This window comes from Macaca fascicularis, chromosome 16 (assembly GCF_037993035.2).
Source record: "Macaca fascicularis isolate 582-1 chromosome 16, T2T-MFA8v1.1".
NCBI lineage: Eukaryota > Metazoa > Chordata > Mammalia > Primates > Cercopithecidae > Macaca > Macaca fascicularis.
In genome coordinates, this window is record NC_088390.1 from 73075727 (window position 1) to 73097158 (window position 21432).

The 21432-nt window shown below is 45.7% G+C and overlaps 1 protein-coding gene across 8 annotated transcripts in view; it reads left to right on the forward strand.

Annotated features, from left to right (window-relative positions):
- Positions 1–21432, forward strand: part of PRKCA (protein kinase C alpha) — a 522615-nt gene that overhangs the window by 346852 nt on the left and 154331 nt on the right. For all 8 annotated transcript variants that reach the window (XM_065532446.2, XM_074020203.1, XM_074020205.1 and 5 more), the window contains one exon: positions 476–604. In XM_065532446.2, coding sequence (XP_065388518.1) covers positions 476–604 — 129 coding nt within the window. The remainder of the gene's footprint in view (positions 1–475; positions 605–21432) is intronic.

Sequence of the window (21432 nt, forward strand, 5' to 3'; positions counted from 1 at the left end):
GCCCAGGAGTTCAAGGCTGCACTGAGCTAGGATTATGCTACTGCACTCCAGCCTGAGAGACAAAAGGAGACCCTGTCTGAAGAAAAAAAAAAAAAAAATCCTATGTTTAAAATTTTCATATTACTTTGCCTCTGTGTACATAAAATATTAATTAAGCTGAGCTTTGTACATATTTACCTGTGTGAATTTTGTATACTGTTAAATATTTGAAACGATCACAGAAGGCCAAGCTGGGATATTTTGCTTCAGTGAAGATTGAGCAAATATGGTATGGGTATTTTAAGGATATTGTCACTCACATGAAGCCTGTGCTGTACAGGACATCTGCTAACAGTTCTTTATGTCACCAAAAACAGTATAGCAAAGTATCGAGTTGGGGGTAACTCATTTTCACTTCTGCTCGTGCACCAAAACACTGAGGAGCGGTGGTTGGAGTCCATATGCCCAGCTCACCCTCTGCTTTCTTGATTCACAGCCTGCGATATGAACGTTCACAAGCAATGCGTCATCAATGTCCCCAGCCTCTGCGGAATGGATCACACAGAGAAGAGGGGGCGGATTTACCTAAAGGCTGAGGTTGCTGATGAAAAGCTCCATGTCACAGGTAAGGCTTGCTCATCCCGGAGTAGCATCGTGGGCAGGCATTTGGATGAAGGTTGATATTAAGGCAGGGTGGGGGCTGAGCTGTATGCCCTGAGGCCTCTGGAGAGGCAGTTGCCCTGGTGGAACCATCACTTTCTGGGAGCCCTGCAGCCTCTGAACCCTCACGTTAATACACCTCCCAGGAGACGGGTCTGTACACCCAAATTCCCAAATACTCAATGTCACACGAAGTCACAACCACTGTGTGGATTGGACTATTCTGACAGCATGACCTGTATACTCTCCTCCCGGTGACGGGGTCAGGGGAGCCAATTAATCAAAATGCTGTTGGAGGGAGTGGAACTAGAACAAGGGGAGGCAAATGGATGGATGACCCAGGTGTTTTGTGGCATTGGGCTGTGATGGCCCAATAAATCCACCTCAGCAACAGCAACAGTCGTTGAGTGCTTTTGCTTCCCCTGTGTTAGGGATGGTGCTAGGAGCTTCACATAGATGAATTATTTAGACCTGACACCTAGCTGGTTATTAACTTCATCTTCCAGAAGAGGATACTGAGACAGATCAGTCCTTTGCAGTGTGACAGTTAGTAAGTGAGTAGCTGGGATGGGAACGGAGGCATTTGACTCCAGATACTGTGCTTGTAATTACCACAGCTCCCACAAACAGCCTGGCTAGGTGACCGGAATTCCCTGTCCATGGGCCTGGTTACTCCCTCCTCGGGGCTGTTTCTGGGTGGGCTCTGCCATAGCATAGCTTTTCCTTTGGTTTTCCCACCAAATCCACTTTCGGTTAATCGGCACACACAGTCAAGTTATCCTGGAGTCCTATTGGCCTAGGACCCATCCCGTGTCCTCAAGATGACTTGAGTTCTCTGTACCATGACCCACTCCATGTTGGTGTGTGGTTGAACTCTCAGGCATCAGCCTATTTCCTTGTACTTGGGGGTCCCGGAGGGACCAACTGTATACATTACTCTTGTTGACAAGGGCATTCATCTTGAATTGATCAGCAAAGGTATCTTCCATTTGTATCTAGGAATTTGAAGCTGTCATAAACATGGAAAGACTGATGCTAATCTATTATGTTTAGATAACAGAAAACATAGAAGAAAGGCTTAGGAGGATCTGTTTAAGAAAAAAAAGGAAAGATGGGGGCTTCCAAAGAAAAGCTTACTTTTGGAAACATCCTCAGGTTTTTCCTTTGAAAGATAAGCAAATGTTCGAACCAGGGCTGTCCTCTCAGGTAAGAACTCAAAGAAAACCACAGGATTCCAAGGTATCGCTAGGAGGGAGTAACAGTTTGCCTCCGGATAACCTTGAAACCAGCTATAGCTGATAGTCAGAATGGAATTGGGAATGAAATCCCTATCATAGATACAGAATCCCTTCTGACTTTTTGTAGATTTTAGAGAAATTCTTTTATTTTCTCAAGACCATCCCTATAATGCCTTTGGGGCTGTGGCTGTCACCTGCATTTCTTTTTAATGGGCTGATGCTGTCCTTGGAATCCACTCTGCCCTTATCTGACAGCCAGGGCCCCTCTGACTGGGAACTGCTGCTCTCTGCCCAGAGGAAGATGGTGTTCCTTGGGGGCCATGAGCTAGGCCATGAGACCCCTCTGCAACATCACAGCCTTGCTCTTGTTTCTCTTTTCTACTAAGGCTTCCACATTGTCAAAACCACGTATGGGGGAGCAGATTTTGCAGTCAAGGGGAAAATTACCATAACACCTAGTGTTCATAGGTGGTAAGGGATCAAGGGGCATAAAGTAGAATGCCTATGGGCTAAACATTTCTACGCTTTTCTTACCTCTTCCTTGATTTCCAAAGCGACTGCTGTTGGCAATAGAATAGACATCACAGGTGAATATTCAGAGTTTAATTATGGGTTTACATGTGGCTACCTTATGGCTCGCTGTAAGGCAGGAATGCCTGGACAGAGCATTTAAATGTTTAGCTGGCATTCTTTGTGTTTCTAGATAAAGGAAAACATGCACGCTGTGCATGCTGGACACACCCCGTGCCGTCTTCGGTAATAAAAGCAGCAACCATATGTACTGCCTGAACCTTCCAGTCTCTCCTATGAGCCTCAACAGCCTTGCAGATCTAAAACTGCACAGAGAGGCGCAGATGCCCTGGCTGGAGTGGCACAGGTACACAGGTGGAAGAGAAAGGTCAGACCTCTTTGTGCTAGAGCTTACATCAGGCTAATTCCTCTACTATTGCCAAGAGTTGAACTTGACTCACAATTGTAGAATCAGCTTAAGGAACAATACCTTTCACTGGGTTGGACGTCGACTTTTTACATGTGAAAGCCAGCCAGTATTACTTATGGCAACTATCTGGGCCAAGTCCCTTGAGAATTAGTTTACAAATTTTTGTAGAGCTATAGCTCCACTCTAGGAATGTGAATTCAGCAAGTTTAATAATAATAATGTCTTATTCCATTCAGGCCACTATCACAAAATACCTTAGACTGGGTTATTTATAAATAATAGGAATTTATGTATCACAGTTCTGGAAGCTGGGAAGTTCAAGATCGAGGCCCCAACAGATTCAGTGTCTGGTGAAGGCTCCGTCTCTGCTTCATAGATGGCGCTTCTCACTGTGTCCTCACATGGAAAAGGAAGGCAGGCTGTGTCCTCACATGGTGCAAGGAGCAAACTTGCTCCCTGTTATCTCTTTTATAAGGCTCTGCGTTTGGATGAAATATCCCAAAGCAATTACTTCCCAAATGCCCTACCTCTTAATACTATCACACTGGGAATCCAGTCTTAAGATATGAATTCAGACCATAGCAAATAATAGCAGCAGCTCACAGCTACTCAGTGCTTCCCCCACAGGACCACTTTTTAAGTACTTTATGTACTAACTTTTATTCAAATCTGTGAAGAAGTTGACTTTATTATCCTTACTTTATAGATGAAGAAACAGAGACACAAGGAAATGAAGTGACTCACCCAAAGTCACACAGATGGTAAATTGGATGGCTAAATATTTAAATGGCAGATGCAGAGAGAAGATATTTTGATGACAGTATCCATAAGAATTGGAGTCTATTTTTGAAGTACAGTTGTGTGTGTGAAGGGAATCCAATCTTAAGTATGGAAAGTCAGGCTCAAGGAAATAACTAATTAGTAATTACATCTTTAACGTTTTAAATTTAAAGTAATTTAAAATTTTCAGAAAAGTTGCACACATAGTACAGGGTTCTCGTACACCCTTCACCCAGCAACCCCTGGTGTTAATGCCCTTGTATAACTATAGTAGCTGATAAAATTTTGAAAAATAGGTACTTACAGCTGGGTGCGGTGTCTCCCACCTGTAATCCCAGCACTTTAAGAGGCCGAGGCGGGTGGATCGCTTGAGGTCAGGAGCTTGAGACCAGCCTGGCCAACGTGGTAAAACCCCGTCTCTACTAAAAATACCAAAAATTAGCCAAGTGTGGTGGCATGCGCGTGTAGTCCCAGCTACTCAGGAGGCTGAGGCAGGTTAATCGCTTGAACCTGGGAGGAGGAGGTTGCAATGAGCCCGAGATTGTGCCACTGCACTCCAGCCTGGGCGAGAAAGCGAGAGTCCATCAAAAAGAAAAAGAGAGACAGAGAGAAGGGAAGGGGAGGGGAGAGGAGGGGAGAGAAGGAAGGAGTACCCGTATTAGTTACTAGGAATTGTTTTAAAGAGCCAAATAGAAGACATCAGACTCATCTTCTTTCAGTATAAAAGGGCCGCAAGTGGTACTAAGCAGAGCCCCCTGGGGGCAGCACTTGCCAGTGATGGATGGCATCCCCACCCCCAGTACCTGCCTGCACCATTTCCCAACCAAATAGTTCAGGCATGAGTTTATCTTGAGAAATGTTTTCATACCAATAGCTACCATTTATTGAGTGCTTGCTCTATATTTATTGTTAATAGGACTGGACCTTTGTGCTCAGCATTTTATGTTCATTGCTTCATTGACTCCCCAAACAATCCCATGAAGTAAATACTATTATTATCCTCCTTTTTGAGATGAGCAAAGGAGCTGAGAAAGGAAGAAAATCACTCCAAGTTACAGGGTGGAAAGTGATGTAGTGGGGGCCGCAGCCCAGGCCTGGCTTCCACAGCCATGCTTTCAGTACATAGGCTATGAATGTTCCAAGTCTCTCTTATTAATTAGAGTCTCCTTTGGAACAAACAATAAACCCATAAATATTTGCTGAACCCACAATCAGCACCCCACAAGGTTCTCTGAGGTCACGGAAAGTCCCAACATGGGACTTAAAACCAGGGGAGAAAAGAGTAACACAGGAAGAGGATAAAGAACAACCCACATCCATGTAAAATTAAGCGCCAAGTACGTGGTGATGAAATAGCACACCCTTGGGAGGTGCTGAGTGTGGGGAAGGGGACAGAGATGGAAGGAACCCGTGGAGAAGCGGCCGACTGAATACTGTAGGTATTTGAGAGGCAGAGAGGGAAGAGAGCTCCGACTGAGAGAGGTAGAGGGCTGTGGGAATTAGCCTGGTGACGGCTTTCATGAGAACACAAATATAAACCATAAGCCATCACACGCAGCGTTTATGGTCCAAATAATGAGTGATTTCTCGGAAAATGCATTTAAACCTAAACACTGAGCAGCTGTGTTAATTGCTAGGTTAGTTCCAGCTGTGTCTTACCTGTGTCAAATTGCAAATTTTACGCAGTAATCCCAAAGTAACATAGAAACTCTGAACAGGAGCTCTGCTGTGGGATGGAAACCACCCTCTGCAGTCAGAGGTGAGTTTTCTTTCTAGCTTGGTGGGGTGTTTATGGGAAAGCCCTCTGCTTTAGCAGTGTATTTTTATTTTTTGCCTTCGGGCAGTGGTGCTGATATTATCAGAATGGTGTCGCATGTTTTTTTTCTTCTTATAGGAGATTGTAATTGGTTTTCTACACTCTGGTGTGTTTTGTAAATTCGGTTTATAGGCGTAGTAAAAAAAAAAAAAATCCCTCATGGGAACCAATTTTCAATTTAATCTTGTAAGTAAATGGAAAAAATATCGGGTGCTTTACAGCTGTTTCAGGAGCATATCTCTCCCACAAATAGATTATTCTGAAGAAGAGTCTCATTTTCTCAACAACTAGAGGTTGTTAATTTGATGTGGAGATTGAAGTTTTAAACTGAACTCCGGTCGGGGAGGGGAAGATTTCCTCCAGCTCTTACCGCACAGGGACTCCTCCTGCCTACCTGGGGCCCTGCGCGATTCGATGTCTGTCACCCCTGCAGGTACGGAGACTCACCCTCATCTTATTGTGTATTCCCTCTGTGTGTTCTTCCACCTTATCATGGTGTATTTGCTACAGAATGAAGGAAATGAGCCTCAGCCTTGTATGATAATCATTCATTTTTTTGCTTCACCCATTGATCGTACATTATTGAGCGTGTGTCCTGCTCTCTTCCTGGCACCAGGGATGCTAAGATGATCAAGACCTAGACCGTGTCACAGACCATGTCAGACCACACAGACCGTGCTGTACCTGGTTTTTTGAAGTGCAGTGGGAGTTTGGGAGAAGGGGAGCCTCAATGGCTCTGGGGAGGCGAGTAGGTGACAGCTTCACATCGGAAGTGGCAGTGGAGCTGGGAGGACAGGGAAGGGAAGGAGAGGGCATTCCAGGCAAAGATGCAGAGTGTGTTCAGGAAGCTCAGCACCATCCAGGATGTCAGGAATTTCAAGTGAGAGTTGGAGAGAGCTGGAGGGAAGTTTGTTTCTTTCCATTTTCAAAGTATGAGAGCTGCAATTATCAGTTTACCAGTTGCACAATCCTTAGGAGCCGTGTGCACAGGCTCTGAGTTAAATATTTCTTTTTAAAATGGGAAGATTTTAAGTTGCAGGTAGCTACATTTTCAGCAAGAACAGAGCCTGAACCCTAGGCATCACCCTGAGATTCACAGTGAGCAGAGATCTTCTCTGTCATTGCTGGGTAAGGAGACGCAGCAGGTAGCGCATGCTTTGCCTAAAAGCTTTGCACAGGTACCTTTTGCAGTGACAAGCAGGCTGTGGAATATAACAACTTGAGGGCTGCCAGCAAGGAGATGCACCAAGCTGCTTACTTAAAGGAAAAGGTGTTAGTTGGAAGTCGTTTCTGTTCAATAAATCTTAGTTATGGGATTTGGATCCAGATCAGGAACATAAACGGTGACACAGCAGATATATCTGCTCCTTTGTGTAGGGATGGAGAGGGTGCTGGCAAGAAGCTGCTTATCCTCAGGGGCACCCACAGCGCCCACTGTTGGTGATGCTGCATTTGACCACTTAGTTCCGTGTTCTTAGCGGATCCCTCCACTGCAAAGGTATTTTTGTTGTCGTCGTTGTTTGTAATTAATAAGGAATCTGGATGTTGTACTGGATGACCAGCAACCTCCCATCTGATGGTTTTAGCCTTAATTATTTTTTATTTTATTTTATTTTACTTTTTTTTTGAGACTCTGTCACCCGGGCTGAAGTGCAATGGTGCAAGCTTGGCTCATTGCAACCTCTGCCTCCCAGATTCAAGCGATTCTCCTCCCTCAGCCTCTCGAGTAGTTGAGATTATAGGCGTGTGCCACCATGCCTGGCTGATTTTTGTTTTTTTGGTAGAGACAAGGTTCCACCATGTTAGCCAGGCCGATCTTGAACTCCTGACTTGAGGTGATCCACCCGCCTTGACCTCCCAAAGTGTTGGGATTACAGGCGTGAGCCACCGTGCCTGGCTGATCATTCTTGATTAAAAGAAAGTAAGGAGACATGATTACCAAATGCAATCTTTAGCACATGGTGGGATCCTGGATCCAAGAAAAAAAACAGCTGTTAAAGAACATTTGGGGGACAGTGGGGACAGTTGAATCTGGACTGTATTTTAGAGAATGTTTTTGTACCAGTGTGAAATTTCTGGGTGGTAATGGTCATGTGATTATGGACGGGAATGCAGAAATATTTTAGGGGTCATTTTTCCTGATGTCTGCAACCTACTTCCAAATGGTTCAACAAAAGCAAAAAAACAGACAGAAGTCTGAAAATAGGACCAGGCAGGGGTTGGGGGCAAGAAGAAGAGGGTGTGTGCAGGCAAGAGCACCTGTGGCGGAATAATAGTGACTCTAGAAAGTGATATAGTACTTCAGTTCACTGTACTGTTCTTTCAACTTCACTCCCAAAAACTTGGGCAATGATATCTGTGTCTGGAGCTTTGTTTCACCTGCTCCAGTACTTAAATGTACTCTCTAGAGGTCATTCTTGGCTAGAAGGAAGCCCCCACTGAAGCAGCCATCAGAGCCCTTCGGCAGTCCAGCTTCCTTGCCTCCACCGTCTTACTCTATGACCCTCCCACGCCTCTGTTCATGGCCACCAACAGCTTTCCTTTTGTGGATGGCACACCAAAGGAGACAATTATTCTGCCTCCACCCTGTGTTTCCTTGTGGCTCTGCACTGAGGCTGGGCCCTGAAGCCTGGTTCATAAAGAGCACTCACCTGGCCTCTGGCCCCCGTTAAACATGTGAGTCACTGACCATTTCCTTAGAGCCACCTGGGACTGGCTGCATGGGACTTGCCATGACACAGCGGGCCAGACTGCCACAGGCAGGTTCTGGGAATTGTACACTCACATGGATGGGCAGGGGCTGCCTGGGATTGGGAGCCACTAGTGGTCTGTGTCCCCAAGAGCTTGTGTATGACCCCCATTTTCCAAATAGCTCAGGCAGAAAAGAAAACATGAATTAAACAGCTAAAGGAGTCATATATAGGTGTGTGTACATATGTGTAAGAGGTAGGCTGGGCATGGTGGCTCACGCCTATAGTCCCAGCTACTCAGGAAGCTAAGGCAGGAGGATCTCTTGAGCCCAGGAGTTTGAGACCAGTCTGGGTAACATGGCAAGACCTCGTCTATACAAAAAGAAAAAATAAATTAACCAGATGTGGTGGTATGCACCTGTAGTCCCAGCTACTCAGGAGACTGACGCAGAAGGATCGCTTGAGCCCAGGAGTTTGAGGTTACAGGGAGCTATGATTGCACCACTGCATGCCAGACTAGGTGACAGAGCAAAACCCCATGTCCAAAAAAAGTAGTAGTTGTGGGCACAATGTTGGCAAAACTGTTACTTATGATATAAATAAACATCAAGGAGTTGGAGAATGGCTGAGTGGGCCGTTTGCATTCTCCATCTCCTCTCTGCTTGGATACCCCACTCTCCCTGATCTGGGGGTTCCCTGCCCACTTTGAAGACACCAGCTTCTATTTCCTGCAAGCTTCCATCTCTTAAAAATAAGTAAGTAAGTAAGTAAGTAAATAAATAAATAAATAAAAATAAAAAACCAACAAGCTTTATGATGCTCACACATAAGAGAAACTGCTTCCTTTAGTTTGGGCTTAAATACTGGTAGAGAAAAGTCCATAATAAGAGGGGTAACTGCTCTTCATGACAAAGCACACTTTGTCTCCATGGCTTTGTAGAAGTTTCATGAATCCAGTGACATTAGCTGATTCTGAAAGTGATAAGCGTTGTAGCATTCCTTTTCCCTGGGGAGAGGCACAGCAAGCATGGGTGTCCTCTCTTTTGTAGGTAGAGAAGTAAGAATGAGTGGGGGGTTCAGTGTTCTTGCAGAGAGGATTGGTGGGTCCGTTTAGCTCGGGAAATGGTCACAGCATCTGGCTGGGGGGACCCTTATTATCCGATGATCTCTCCGTGCCTGGCCTCTTGCAAATGGAGATGCTAACGAGACTCAGCCAGTCACAGCAGTAGCAGCTGCCTAGAAAGGGGACGTGAAGGGCAAACCAGAGAAGCTCCTGGTGTTTCCTGAATGCAGAGATCCTGTGAGAAGAGAAACCGACACTGATTGAACAGTTTTCGTGTACCGGGCCCTGATTGGATGCTTTCCTACATATTCCATCACAACCACCTTTCGGAAAAAATGCCATCATCAGCATCAGCAGCATCATCATTTTGTAACTGAAGAAACTGAGGCTTGGAGAGCTCCTGCAGCCTGCCCAGCTGCCTCTATCACCCACACATGCCCTTCCCGCTATTGTAAGCTGCTGACCCTTGGCTCTGGCTGAGGGAAGATCCTGTGATTACTCACAGCCGTTTCCCTTGGGTACAGACACAGCCCACACTGTTGCTTCAAGTGCTTGCAATTTCACATTTCTATCCTGCAATTAATAGTGGAGGCTACTCTGGGATGGCTCCGCAGCTCCTCTGATTACTGTTCTGTTGGCACCACTGGGGGTGAGGGTCTGTCCTCACTTCCCCAGACCCTCCGTTTTCCAGGGTTTCCATAATGGCTGGAAATAAAAATGGCGGCAGGGAATCCAGCTGAAGTCTCCTGTGCTGGAAAATGAGGAATTAAAATGGGCAGAAGGATGGAAACACGCCGCTTCAGGACATGTTTTGACAGTGTGTGACTTGCATGGGCATGCGACTGGACCAGCCCTTTCTTGGCATCCTCCTGGCTTTTTCTTAGTGGTCCCAGTTCTTCCCCATTGGAGACTCATCCGGCTCTCACATTCTCACAGTCTTCAGAGAAATCAAATCTAGCAGTCACCTGCCTTGAGTTCACTGGTGCTTAACATCCAGGCACATCCTTGGCACAAGAAAACGGGAAAGTGCCTCTTAGCTAAAACATACAGCAGTGCGCTTGCACCAGAAGAAAGCCTGCACATTATCCCATTCAAATGCATATGCTTTGGGGTCATAACGGCATGTTTTCAGTGGATTTATCTACTCTCTCTTCTTCCTTGATTGGACATTCCTGAATATCAGTGTCTTATGTCCACATGCCCCCTTCTGCAGCCAGTACCTTGCCCATCTCCCCATATTTACCCTTTATGTCCCCTACTCGTTTGCACCCAGATTTCCAAGCCATGCGCAGCTTCCCCAGTGTGGCAGGCAATAGCCCACCAGTGTTTCCTCCCTCCTTACCTTTGCTTGTGCCATTTTCCCTGCTCCCCAAAGAATGTATTTTTAACATTCAGCTCCAGTTACCTTTAGGAAGCCTCTCCTCACGTTTTATGCCCTGCCTGAAACCAACCACTTTCTCTCCATGCCTTTTGTAGCATGTGTTATGAGATTTCACCTATGTGTTTATTTGCCTGTTGATCTCCTTCCACTATATCATAAGTCCTTTGAGGTCAGAGATGGTGTCTTATCTCCTGTACCCCGCCCAGTGCCTCAAATTTGTACAAAATGTGTGTCTGTTGAGCCAATGATGGTGATGATGGAAGTACACAACAAGCACAGCATAGAAGTTGACTCAGGCTTTTACTGCACTCCTCACCCCAAATCCAAGTGACTCTTCCCATTTTACCCCTACATCTGGATCAAGTTAAAATGATCCTGTTTTAACCCAATTCATAAAGCCACATGACTTCTGGGATCCTTTAGAGAAACATCTATCAGCTAAGAAAAAGGTTGCATCTTCTCAAAGAGACACATCATTGTTTACATCCCAACTGTTGTACCTTGTCCTCACTGATCTGTGGCTCAGCTTAATGTCAGATATGTACAGACTTGCAGCATGCCATCCCACAGATTGTTATTCATGCTTGGTTCTCTGTGCGGCGATTCCAACAGAGCTTTTCACTCTGGGTGCTTAGTCACTAGATGTGCGTGGGAGGCAGCAAATTGGAGCAAAGGGCAAAGAGTTGCCAGTGTCATTTCCTTCATGAGGCATTTGTGTTTGTTGTAAAGCACCCTGGTGTCCATGCTCGTGGTGACATAGTTTCTCTTTCTCCTGCTTAAGATACCCCAAGCCCTCAGGTTCTTTATAGGGTCATCAGTCATCCATCTTCTTTAACTTCAGTGACTCCTGCCAGGAGGAAGCGTTCTTAAAGATAGGCTTTGAACGCCTGCATCCCTGGAAGAGGAGAAGCAAATTATTTCTGGGGCCTCTTTGAAGATTACCCCATTAGAATACAGAGATATTGACATTGACTGAGCAGGTCATTCTTGTGCAGGATTTTAATTGCTTCTAATTATAGGATTATCATTTAAGCACAAGATTAATTGCTATGAAATTATTGCAAGGAACTTTATCTTCTTCTAGTAAGTAAATGTGTTAGCCAAGTGAGAAATCTCTTAGAAGCTTGCAAATGATGTCTTTTCAATCACTTTCCTTTGAAACTTTCTTCTAATGCTTGGGGAATGGGAGAGAGATCTTGGGGGTCAGGATGAAAGACGAAATAAATAACAGATAAATGCTCCTTTTGGTTCCCGGTTCTCCACCAAAAGGGTGGAAAACTTGAAGGGTTTGGGAATGGTTAGGTTCACCAGTAGAAATGTCCTAAAATAAATGCAGAAATTCTTTTCCTCTCTTGATCCATGTCATCTTCAACGGTGGGTAGGAATGGCTCAGTAGGAAACTAGAATTGGCAGGTGCTGTCCTATGGTCCTTTTCAACACCAAGCTGCTCGGATATCTTAGGAAAAAAAAAATGTTTTCAGATGTGTTGTAAAGGAATCTCCAATTAATGTGAATACACCTGCTCTGATTATTGGCATCAAAATGGTGCAGAGAAACATCAGACTGTGTGCGTCTTAGCTTGTAGGCATTTCCAATTGGAAAGATTCAGATTTCCTGAGAAAATATGAGATAAGTTAGCTCCTGAGCTGGTTCTAAAATATCCCCATTTGAATAGCGGGCCATGGCCACCCACTGAAAGCTCTGCACAGAGCATCCCCACGGGGGACTTTTTATACTGAGAAGAATGGTAGCCGCCTTTACATGCATTTTCCTTTTTAATTAATGCAAGGTTTGTGGTTAATTAAAGACAGTCAGGGTCCCTTTTCAAACCAAAGCAGGCATTTTTTCCTAGAATAATGAAGAGAGAATAGAAGCAAGGCAAACTTCCTGTAAAAGTTTTCACAGTGAGGAGGGGTGAATTTGGGGAAGGTGGCCTGAAGGAAGTGTCGTTTCATCAACTTCGACTCATTGGAGGTAGGGAATGTAATCAGAAGAGACACCTTCCTCCCTGAACACCCAGTGGGGAGGTGGCTCTTTTTCTGGGAAATGCCACACTGACCTCCCTTTCCCTTTGTGAAGTCACTCCGCTGGGAGTGGGGGTGCAGCGCAGGAGAGCCATATTTCTCTGGGATATATTGCTGCTGTCATCTTACAGCCTGCACAGGTGACTTTTCATGGAAGAACTCTCACAGGTGAACATCTGCCCAAAAGAGAAAGTGTACGTGCAGTGAATGTTAGAAATAGCACCGTCGCCCTCCTTACTCTTTACTAATACCCAACCTCTCTGAAAGACCCTGAAGTCTGTTTCAATCCCTCCCACCCCAATATGGCAGGGACTCTGTTATCCTCAGAACTTCTGACTTCTGAAGGATGCCAGTATATATTTGAAAGACAAAAAAAAATCCCAGCATACTTTACATGACCAACACTCCATAAAGAAAGAATACAGCAGTCTTGTGTTTATGAAATAATAAAAGTGACTTGCATTTAGAGGATACTGTGGTGTATTAGTCCATTCTGACACTGCTATGAAGAAATACCCGACTGGTATTTATAGAGGAAAGAGGTTTAATTGTCTCACAGTTCTACAGGACTGGGGAGGCCTCAGGAAACTCACAATCATGGCAGAAGAAGCAGCAAACACATCCTTCTTCACATAGCGGCAGGAAGGAGAAGAAGAATGAGAGCCCAGTGAAGGGGAAAGCCCCTTATAAAACCATCAGATCTCAGCCAGGCACAGTGGCTCACACCTGTAATCCCAGCACTTTGGGAGGTCAAGGCGGGCAGATCACCTGAGGTCAGGAGTTCAAGGCCAGCCTGGCCAACATGGTGAAATCCCATCTCTACTAAAAATACAAAAAATTAGCTGGGTGTGGTGGCAGGCACCTATAATCCCAGCTATTTGGGAGGCTGAGGCAGGAGAATTGTTTGAACCTGGGAGACAGAGGTTGCAGTAAACTGAGATGGCACCATTGCACTCCAGCCTGGGCAACAAGAGCAAAACTCTGTCTCAAAAAAGAAAAAAAAAAATCAGATCTCATTATCTTCACCTCATCCTTCCTACGACCTCTGGGGATTATGAGAACTACAATTCAAGATGAGATTTGGGTGGGGAAACAGCCAAACCATATCATATGGGATTGGCTTTAAAGTCAGGTAGTCTGGATTTGACTCCCAACTATAGTACTAATTAATATTGAATAAGTATTAGGGGTTGTTACTCTATAATGGAGTTTTGTTCCAGTCACATTAAGTCATGTGGTTCAATGGACTGAAGCATGTCACTTTATTGACAGATTAACTCTTTCAGTCCTGACTCATTCATGGTATAGCTATAACCACAGTGGGACTCCAGCGGCCCCAACCAAGAAAATCTAACCCCAGACCTCATTTGTTTTCCTTTACCATGTCCACTAAGAAAGACACAGAAACACACTGTGAAATTACTTTCAAAATTGGAAGGCCTCTGTGTGAGTAGAACAGTTGCATAGTAAGCTGAGGATATTTAAAGATTTTAACTGGCTGTGAACCTTGACCTCATGGCTTAACCTCTCTTTGTTTCCCTCTCCTCATCTGCAAATTCAAATTAAGGCACTTCAACTATGTGAACCCTGACGGTCCCTTCAGCTCTGGCATTTTGTTGCTCTGAGAGCCGTTTCAGAGAGAGCTAATCGGTGGTGCCAGTAAGTGTGCCCCTTCCTGAGGAACTGACGGTAGATTGGAGACTCCAGAGATGCTGCAACTGGGTGAGGCCTGAGAGGCTGCTCATCCAGTAATTTTCAAACAAGTTGGAACATCACATCTTGTTTGAGATGATATTCAAATGGTATTTCACCAGAGTTACACTGATTGAAGGGGAGAAAATAGAGTACTCACCTTCTTCCTCCTCCTCCACCACCCATGAGGAGACTCTGTGGAACAGAGTTTGAAAGTCACGGATATAGGCTGGGTGTAGGGCCTCACACCTGTTGTCCCAGTACTTTGCGAGGCGGAAGCAGAAGATCCCTTGAGGCCAGAAGTTCAAGACCATCCTGGGCAACAGAAAAAGACCTTGTCTCTATAGAGAGTAAAAATAACTAAATATAATTTAAAAATTAAAATAAAAATTAGCTGGGCATTGGTGGCACACAGGCACTTGTGGTCCCAACTACTCAGGGGGCTGATGTGGGAGGATCACCTGAGCCCAGGAGTTTGAGGCTGCAGTGAGCCAAGATTGTACCACTGCACTCCAGCCTAGGTAGCAGAGTGAGACTCCGTCACAAAAAAAAAGAAGTCACTGATGTGATTGTTATCAGACTGTGCTGGGGTCCGCGCACCCAGTGCAGCAAAGCCAAATGCTGATGTTGGGTTAACAGCAGGAGAAACTGAGGCATTTATTGCCAAGCAAGGAGAATTGAGCAGCTCGTGCTGATGAGTTGGACTGGCAGATAGCTCACAGTTATCTATTATTTAAAGGTAGGAAGGCGGAGGTTACAGTGGAAGTCATCAATCAGTACATAAGGGCTACACGTTGGTTTGACCCAAACAGGTGGGACATCCCAAAGCTGAGGAGGCAGTGTGCCACAGTCATGGGTGGATTCAAAGATCTTTTGATTTGTGATTACTTAAGGAGGTAAAGCTTTGTCTAAGAATTTGGGATCAGCAAAAACAAAAAAACAAAACAAAACAAAAAACAACCAATATTAGCTCTGGCTTTTGGGTAAAAAAGCATTGAAGGGAGATGGAAGAATGTAGAACAAAGAACAGCAGTCAGAGTGCTGTCTTCTGCTTCCCCCATCCACGGACCGTGTGCCAGCAGATCCATTTGGTGGGGGTCCAGTTTTCCGAAAAACAACTCAAGGGCATGTGTTTAGATGTTATCTTTAATTTCTACAGAAAACAAAACATCTCTTAACTTCCTTGCTGTTGTTTTAAGTTACTGTTACCTTCTTCCTTATCAAGTTGCTCATTTACTTCTCAAGGCTACCTAGGTACCTGGAATTTTCCTTGAAGGAACTCAAGATTTTCCTTTATTTCCACATTAGGGGGTGCTCCTGCCCAGGGACCCTCTGTCTCGTGGTCCATCCCCTTCATTTTCATGCATAAAAACCAAGGCTCAGGGAATGTGGCTACTGTGTAGGGTCTTTGGGGTTATAAAGGATAAAACTGGCTGGGTACGTTGGCTCCTGCCTGTAATCCCAGCATTTTGGGAGGCTGAGGCAGGCAGATCATGAGGTCAGGAGATCAAGACCATCCTGGCTAACATGGTGAAACCCTGTCTCTACTGAAAAAAAAAAAAAAAATACAAAAAATTAGCCAGGCATGGTAGCGGGTGCCTGTAGTCTCAGCTACTTGGGAGGCTGAGGCAGGAGAATGGCGTGAACCCGGGAGGCGGAGCTTGCAGTGAGCCAAGATTGCGCCACTGCACCCCAGCCTGGGTGACAGAGCAAGACTCTGTCTCAAAAAAAAAAAATAAATAAAGGATAAAACCAACCCACTCAGGTAGAAAGGGGTATTAGCAAAAGAAATCTAGAGTATCATGAAACGCAAGGGTGGGAATGCTTTGGGGCCATAAGAACGCTGAGAACCTGAGATTCTCTTTCTGTATCTCACCTCTTCTTTCTATATACTGCCTTCATTTGTTTCTTTTCCACAACACGTTGGACTGTCTTTGCATTGCAGAAAACATGGCCCTAGACAATTCCACAGCTTCGCCTCTTACAGTGCATGTCTTCTACTGTGTTAGTCACAAATCCAGAAATTCTGGGAAAGGGATTCATCGGCTCAGTCTGGGTCACGTGCCACCCTGGACCAATGGACTGTGACTGGAGGGCAGATATGGGGTGGGGTGGGAGGTGGGAGACATTTTCAGGAACAAGGAGTAGTGACAAGCAGACAAAACTGTAGGTAACGCAACACTGCCATGAAACGTGAGCCAGGGTTGTGCAGGAAGTGTGTTCGGGAGGAGGGATGCAGCCAGGCTCCTGCCTTCTACTTCAATGCTCCTTTCCTTCAGCCATGTTGCTCATCCATGAAATTACTCAAGAGGGACAGTGGCTGAGCTTATGTACAGAAGTTGGATATGACTCATAAGTTCCTTTTGAACACATCAACAAGCTCCTGGCCTGGCCAGTCTCCAAAAACAGCCAAGGGTAAAGAAAAAAATTTGATTGAGTGACATTTGTCCAATTCAGCCACCCAGTGCATTGATCACCCTTCTAATTTAGAAGCTGTAAAACAGCACAGCAGGTTCCAAGCATAAATGGTGTTGATGTGGAAGAGATTGAGTGATGGTGGTACCCGCAGGAAGCAGAGTCCTTTGAATGGGCTCACGGGGAGATTGTGGAACAAGTGGCTCAGGAAGGTGGAGCTGTTTGATGAGGGCCTAGGAACTGGACAAGGCCCTCCAGAATGCATTTTGAGCCGTTGGCCTTAAACCACCTTCCCCTACGGCAGCTTTTTCTGCAGGCTGCGTTGCTGCCTTGGCAGAGCCTCACCCCTCACTCCTGGAGCTTTTCTTTCATGAGGAATTCCTGCTGCGAGAATAAACTAAGGTAGTTGGCAGCATGCTAACAATACCTCCGGGTTCTCAGCCTCTGTCCCGACAAGAGCCAGGCCACCTGGCTTTCATTCAGTAAGGGAAAAGAAAAGCAAGGTACCTTTTATCCCTGAATCATCGCCACAAGGCCCTCCCAGGTCAGGAAAATGATGTGTCTCCTGCTTGGTTTGCAAACCATGTGGATGATCCCCAGAATATCAGGTCCTCTCTCTCTCTTCCACCCAAACGAAAGCACTTAGATGTCACATGCCCACCTTGTAAGGCCTCGTGGGGTTTGGGATCCTCATCCTGTGCACCGGCCTTGACTCCTGGGTTCTACGACATTGACTGTCTTCCTGTTTCCTTTCCCTTTCTACTGACAGTTTTGCCAATTCAGTGATGGCTCAGGGCCATGGCTTAGCGGCACACAAGCAGCTTGAGGCATCAGTGGTTTGGGGGTCATCTTAGTTATTTCATGGAATGAAAAGTTTTACATCCAAGATAGTCGGCCCCCAGTCATTTCTTTTCCGTATCAATTTAGTCTCTCCTTAGTTTTGGTGCACGTGGTTGCCTTGTGGTAGTCTAAGATGTTGACAGACTGGCCCAGAAAGAGATCCCAAAGCTAATGAGAATGTGTCCAGGTTCTTGTTTGGTTTTGTTTTGGTTTGATTTTGATTATGGTCGAGATAAGAGGCTTTTCCAGGTGAAAATCTCTTAGGCCTGACATGATACCTGTAATTAATGCATATCTTCAGCTTCATACTCTCAGATTAAAGACAGCCATGGTATAACAGCAGGGTTGCAAAGAATAAAGTTTACTCCTGTTTTGTCTCTCTCTCCAAAGACCATAGTGTTCCAGAGACAGATACTGATCGCCTCTCGTGCTCATGAACTCCTAGTAGCTCCCGATAAGTACATCCCTCAGAGAATCAGCTCTGAGCCCATTTGTGGGAACAAGCATATGGGAAAGTTGTCGATTCTGCAGGTGTTGGGAACAGTTCTGGAATGGGATGGCGGATCCCTCTTCTGCTGGCGGAGGAAGGATACCCTTGCCAATGGACAGTTGCCTCCTAACCAGGAATTGCGCCTCATGCTCAGCCAGGGCATTCCGGGCAAGGAAGCCCAGCAAAGCCCACTGGAAGACAGGGCTCCCTCAGGCACAAGTAAGAACAGCTTCCTGCTCCTCTACAGCCTCAAAAGTTCATGCACCTCGTCCCTCGGACAAAAGTGGTAGAAAGAAGGTTGGTGTCACTGGCCTTCATCTCTTAGGGTTCAGCTACTTTGGGCGAGGGGTTGGGAGGAACCAATAAATATTTTTGTCTTTGTCTGCCACACTGATGCAAATGCTTATAATTTTATTAGCAGCTGCCTGGGAGCCAGGCCTGACGTAATTTAATTTAATCTCCTGGGTTATTTCAGTTCGGCTTAGTCTATTTTAAGCACAGATGAAGAGGAAATAATCAGACTGAGGGGGCAGATGAGTGAGGGGCCGGAGGGGCCATCCGCTGCCCTTGCTAGTTCCTCAGGCTTAACTTGTCTTGATCTAAAGGGAATGACTTCATGGAGGCAGGTTGGCCAGACGAAGTTCTAGCTCTCACTGTGTTTTGTCTCTGGTATCATCACCTTGTTCTCTAAGAAAAGAAGCATGATATCAGCTTTGTGGGGGAGGGAGGATAGGGGATATTAATTATGCCGCTAGAAACACAAATGGGGCAATTCTCTTGTGCTAGGCAGGACTGAATAGTGACACCTTCCCCCGCCCTTCCCTTTCTCATTTTAGCAAAGTACACTGATCACTGTGTTGTGGTAGCTCTTTCTCTTTGGAGTGTTTTTTGTTGTTGTTTGGTTTGTTTTATGGGTGTTTTTTTTTTGTTTTTTTGGGTTTTTTTGAGACAGGGTTTCACTCTGTCACCCAGCCTGGAGTTCAGTGGCGTGATCTTGGCTAACTGCAACCTCTGCCTCCCAGGTTCAAGTGATTCTCGTGGCTCAGCCTCCTGAGTAGCTGGAACTACAGGCACATGCCACCACGCCCTGCTAATTTTTGTATTTTTAGTAGATACAGGATTTCACCATGTTGGCTAGACTGGTCTCAAACTCCTGGCCTCAGGTGATCCATCTGCCTCGTGCTCCCAGAGTGCTGGGATTATAGGTGTGAGCCACCACGCCCGACCGTCTTTGTAGTGTTTTGATGCCCTGGGATTGGTGGTTTGGGAGGAAGGATGCCAGAGCCTCCCCTTTGAGTGGTGTCTTCAGAGGCTCGCTTGGTGAAGCCCAAGGCCCGAAGACCACCACATCCTGTGGCCTGGAGCTGCCATGCCTGCCCTGAGCCCAGGAACTGCATCCCAAGGCCACCCCATCATTTCCTGCTCCCAGGGCCTGTGAGGCTGTGCATTTGGTTTGGTACCAGGAATGATCAAGAACAGGAGAGATTCATGGTCCCAGTCAGAAAGAGAACCCAAAGGTAATGAGAATGTCCAGAGAGGGTTTTGTTTTTTGTTTTTTTGTTTTTTGTTTTAACTGTGATTGAGATGATAAGAGGTTTTGCAGGGTGAAAATTTCTTAGCCTTGACATCATCAAAGAAGAGAGATTCATCTTCTCATCATGAAGAGAGATTCATCCCAGTTTCTCACATCTTTTTTTTTTTTTTTTTTTTTTGAGGCAGCATCTCGCTCTGCCACTGAAGCTGGAGGGCAGTGTTGCGATCATAGCTCACTGCAGCCATGATGAGCTCCTGGGCTCAAGTGATTCTTCTGCCTCAGCCTCTGTAGCTGGGACTACCACACCTGGCTAATTTTTAAAATTTTTGCACAGATAGGGTCTGACCACATTACCAGGCTGGTCTCAAACTCCTGGCCTCAAGCAATCTTCCCACCTCAGTCTACCAAAGTGATGGGATTACAGGTGTGAGCCACTGTGCCCGGCTCATTGCAGTTTTCTATGCCAACCCTGAAAGCAGAAAATTGTATCCCCGCTGAAGTGTTGGTTCCGTGAGCCCGAAATTTTTATGGATCTTATTCATTGCAGAATCCCCAAACTTATGGCGCCTGGGACCCAGCATGTGCTCCGCGCGGTCTGTGTAGCGCTGGAGGGTCTTTTCCGGATCATACTGATAATTACAAAAGTTAACAGTTATTAAGGACTCATTTTGTGCCAAGCACTATGCCAGGGGTTGTACTTGTATAATCTTATTTAATACTTAAACAGTTCCTATTGCATGAAACTCTTATCTCCATTTAAATGGAGGCATAGAGGATTTCAGGAACTTGCAAGGCGACAAAGTGGAGCTAGAACTTGAATCTAGGCAGAACATTTTTATCTGTGTCCTGAGAGTTTCCGTGAGAACATGACCAAAAGGTTTTTTGGTCCACGCTGAGTCACCTGCATGAGTGTTCATTCAGAACCATCCTCCCAACACCCTGCGCAGTGGAGATTCCCCGAGAGGGAGCATCGCTGGGCTTGGGGCTGAGTGTAGGAGTGGCAAGAGGGGGTCTCGGGTCCAAGCACCTTCCATGGCTCATTAAAGTCACCTGAGTAGACCTGCTAAGCACTCACTCCTCCATGCCAGGTTTCTCAAAGTGTGCTGCTGGTCTACCCGGGGTGGGGTAGAGTACTTCCCCACCCCAGGCTTCCTGAATGAGATTCTCTAAGAACAAGAACGGAGCCTGCAAGTAACTTGTATTGTTAGTGAGTTCTCCAAGGTGGTTCTTATGCACCTAACATTTGAGACCTGAAGGTATTTTTGCTCCTAGCCTTGCAATATGTTAGGTTTACTTAAAAACATACAAGTGTCTATATGTTTGGGATGGTGTTGGAGGGAATTTATTAAAACTAGAGTTCTTCTCTATCGGAACAGCACACACATTAGGAAAAGCAATAGCATCTGAAGACAGAGGGGTGGCGTGTAGCTCATTTTGGCCTTTCCTGTTGAAGGCCCCCAGGTTCACTCTTAGGATGACCAGGCCCCTACAGACCAATTCCATTGTAGTCCTGACTGAGCAGTCCATCAGGATGCCAGTTTATGAATTTACAGAGAGAAATAAAATTGACCCTGTGACTTGATGAGAGCAATCTCTCAGTGTGGAGAAGATACTGGGCAAGGTATAATGAACCCATTTTATTGATTTGTCACATTAAACGCTGTCACGTAGACTACATGGAGCAGAATTCCACTTTGGGAGTGCCTTCTCTCCCTACAGACAAACCTCAGGGGAGTCAGAATGCTGCCTCGTAAACATAGAATTATAACAAGGGGATGCGATAAATGTTGGATGGCAGCAGACTAAGGTTTAACATTTATCTCAAGTTAGAGGCCAGCTGCTGTGCTGCCGGGGCCAGAAGCACTTGAAGTAGAATGCGTAGATGCCCCT